This window comes from Plectropomus leopardus, unplaced genomic scaffold (genome assembly GCF_008729295.1).
Source record: "Plectropomus leopardus isolate mb unplaced genomic scaffold, YSFRI_Pleo_2.0 unplaced_scaffold27822, whole genome shotgun sequence".
NCBI lineage: Eukaryota > Metazoa > Chordata > Actinopteri > Perciformes > Serranidae > Plectropomus > Plectropomus leopardus.
In genome coordinates this window covers 1-3,221 of record NW_024630293.1, presented here as the reverse complement: position 1 = coordinate 3,221, position 3,221 = coordinate 1, and the positions used below count along the sequence as shown (strand labels likewise).

The window sequence follows — 3,221 nt, the reverse complement described above, 5'->3', positions numbered from 1 at the left end:
TGCAGGTGGAAATTCATTCGTCAGGCTGCTTAAGAAACAAAATGCCACATTCTGTGTAAACTACCAGGTTTCACTAACTTTAAATCTCTTTTTTTCTATAATCTTTCCTCGCTGTTTGCAAAAAGCAGTGCACAAAACCTTCAAGTCACGAGCCTTGTTGATGTGCTCTTACTGCAGGTGACGTCGTACCTGATCTCTGGAGGAGGTTTAATGGCTCCCTCAAACAGCCAGATCCCAAAAACAGCAAACACGTAGTACACCACCTGCACACGGAGCATCAAGAACTCATCAGCCAGCCTCCCTTTAATCCCTTTACAAAACCCTGCTTCTAAAACTCTTATTTTTTTGCAAGAACGTCTTTTAAAAACAATATTTAGAGTTTGAAAAAAAGATTTCATGAGCCCGAAATGATCTTGTTATTGTTCAGTAGTAACATAGTAGGGTTAAAAATTGTGAGCACTTTCCTTAATCGATTAATCGGTAAAATTAAAGATATTTGCAAATAACATAAAATGTTGTTTATTTCAAACAAAACCAAAATGTGTTTAATCCTCAGTCAAAGCTCACAGCAACATATTGCATATATTCTTACAGAATTTCATAACGTTTGATTAATCGATTAAATTTCACATGTTTGATTAAATTCTTAACGACTGATTAATTGATCATCGATTAATTGTTATCATCCCAAATAGACAGATAGGTAGATAGATACTTTATAGATACTTTATCCCACAGGAAATTCAAGCTTAAACTTAATTAAACAATAAAAACACAATAAATGCAAAATACAAACACAATAAAAACATAATAATAAATACAGTTAGAAAAGTGCAGTTGTTCTAATTAGAGATCGACGCCCAAATCCCCGCCAGCAAATTAAAAACACATTAAATGAAATTAAAATTTTGTGAACTTTTTGATCACAATTTTTTTTCTACTTGTACTTACTTTTTCAGATTAACAATTATAAAACTTCATTGACGCCACACGGTTGTTTGCATCTGTGCACCAGTCAAGTTGAAGTTACGGTTTACATTCACGTCTGTGAAAACTCAGACAGAAGTTCTCCACAATCAGCACAGTTTCAAACTGACCTTGACCTTCGACCAAGGTCACGAGAAAACCAGCTTTGTTTTCCCGAAAGAACGAGAAAAATAAATCCATATCGTGCGAAAATGAGCGTCATAATCTCAAGATGACGGCATGAATAAGTCATTATCTTGAGGAAACAACCGGAAAAATATCGTTATCACGAGAAAACAGTGAAAATAAAATGTAAACAGCTGACTGAAGTGTTTTCACTCACCATCAGTATCCCTGCGAAGGCTCGCAGGTTCTTCACCAAGTCCAACAGCGTGCTTGCAACTAAAGCCATGAGCTAAAAAACAGGAACAAAAACACAGAGAAGTTTGATTATGATGACACAAAAATAAAACACCGTGTTGCGGTTATCGTGGCTTTAAAAAACAACATTTCAGTGTTTTATGAAAATCCTCCTGACGTCACCACAGTCACAGGTGTTGTTCAGGCGTACCTTGATATCAGGGATGATGCGCAGGAAGCGGAAGACAATCAGCATGTTGATCAAACGGGTCATCTCCCACAGAGACATTACACCGTGCAACGCCGGGTCCCTGTCGTGAGACACACATCAGCGAGACAGTTTGCTGTACATTAAACAGATTGATGATTTCAAAGAGGCATGTCTACAATTCTTTTGTCCTGCAAATTATAAAATATATACAGTCTGCAGTTAAGAAGCATTTTGAGCATTTTATAAGAATTTTATAATTCACTCCTGAGTCCAAACACAAAATGTTCGCTGCAACATTTAAGGCAGTGATTCCCAATTGGTGGGTTGCGGTCCAAAAGTAGGTCGTGGGTCTGTCCTTAATGGACTGCAAGAGACTAGCGAGCATGTCTAGTTTGTAAAAAACTGACTGTCTTGGGTTTTTTTTTACCCTCCCTAAAGCTACAATATTTTTCCTGGAGCCTCCCTGAGTGACTCGGGGGAAAATGAATGAAGTGTTCGTCCCATACGATGAGTTCAAAGACTGTGGAAAAATTTATAACCCAACAATATTTTTCTGACTGTGATAAAAGGTTGCATTTTGGCAAGTTTTATTTTGTCGAGTCTGCAGTTTGGAAGGCATGTTCTCCTTAAAAATCGCTATAAATTGTTAGAGAAAAAAAAACTAAGAAAAAATATAATTAAAAAAAAATCAATAAAAATAAAAAAGGCAAAAAATTTTAAAGAAAAATATTTGCCAAACGTTTTAACAAATTATCCCAAATTTTAAAGGAAAAAAAAATCACCAAAACTTTGAAAAGAACAAAAGGCATGTTTTCTTTAACAACTGCTGCAAATTTTTAGAGAAAAAAAACTGCCAAAAAATTTTAGAGAAAAAAAAATTGCCAAAGATTTTAAAAAAACCAACAAAAATAAAAAAGCCAAAAAACTTTAACAAAATATTTGACAAACGTTTTTACAAATCACTCAAAATTTTAATGAAAAAAAAAACCACACAAAACACCAAAACTTTTAAATGTCCTCAAATGCTAGAAACACCCCTGCTTTTCACTAAATGCAATTTATTCTTGCAATATATTTTATTCCACTGTGTTTTAAGACTACGTGTTATTCAGAGAAGACTGGATATGTGATATTTTCTCTTAAATGCAGATCCAGAAGATAAATACTCATTTAGACCTTTTTTTATGGACATTGTTACATTTAAAACGTAGAACTTGAGTCAACTTTTGCATAATTTTGCTCCTTAAATGTGAATCATAATTGCAGAGTTTAAAACGAGAGGCACAAACTGAAGTTGAACGTACAAAACTTTCACTTAAAAATAATTAGAAGAAAATGCAAACATACCATTTAGAGTGAGGAAGCCTGTAGGTGACATATATAGTGATCTGTAGGACCTGATGAAGAAAAAATCACATAAAATCAGTAATGAATAAACATCGAAAGTAGAAAATCAAATAAATTTGTGTCCTGCAAAACCAGCAATCCAGTTTTCCAGTTCATTTTTAAAGGTACATTTAATTTTCTCATACAATGCTTGTATTTTATTTTTCTGATGTTTATTTCATAGAAATCTTCTTATTTTTTGCTTTATTTTTCTTTTGTTTGTGTTAGGATAACATAACATAGGATAACATAACATAACATAACATAACATAACATAACATAACATAACATAACATAA

At 33.5% G+C, this 3,221-nt stretch overlaps 1 protein-coding gene across 1 annotated transcript; it reads right to left on the bottom strand.

Moving 5' to 3' along the window:
• Nucleotides 1-16: 16 nt before the first annotated feature.
• LOC121937907 (two pore calcium channel protein 2-like) lies at nt 17-2,934 on the bottom strand (the record flags this gene model as incomplete). Its single annotated transcript, XM_042481196.1, has 4 exons — nt 17-263; nt 1,310-1,381; nt 1,538-1,637; nt 2,885-2,934. Coding segments are annotated over 4 exons (345 nt in total), but the record flags the coding sequence as incomplete, so codon positions are not given.
• Between the last annotated feature and the right edge of the window lie 287 nt (nt 2,935-3,221).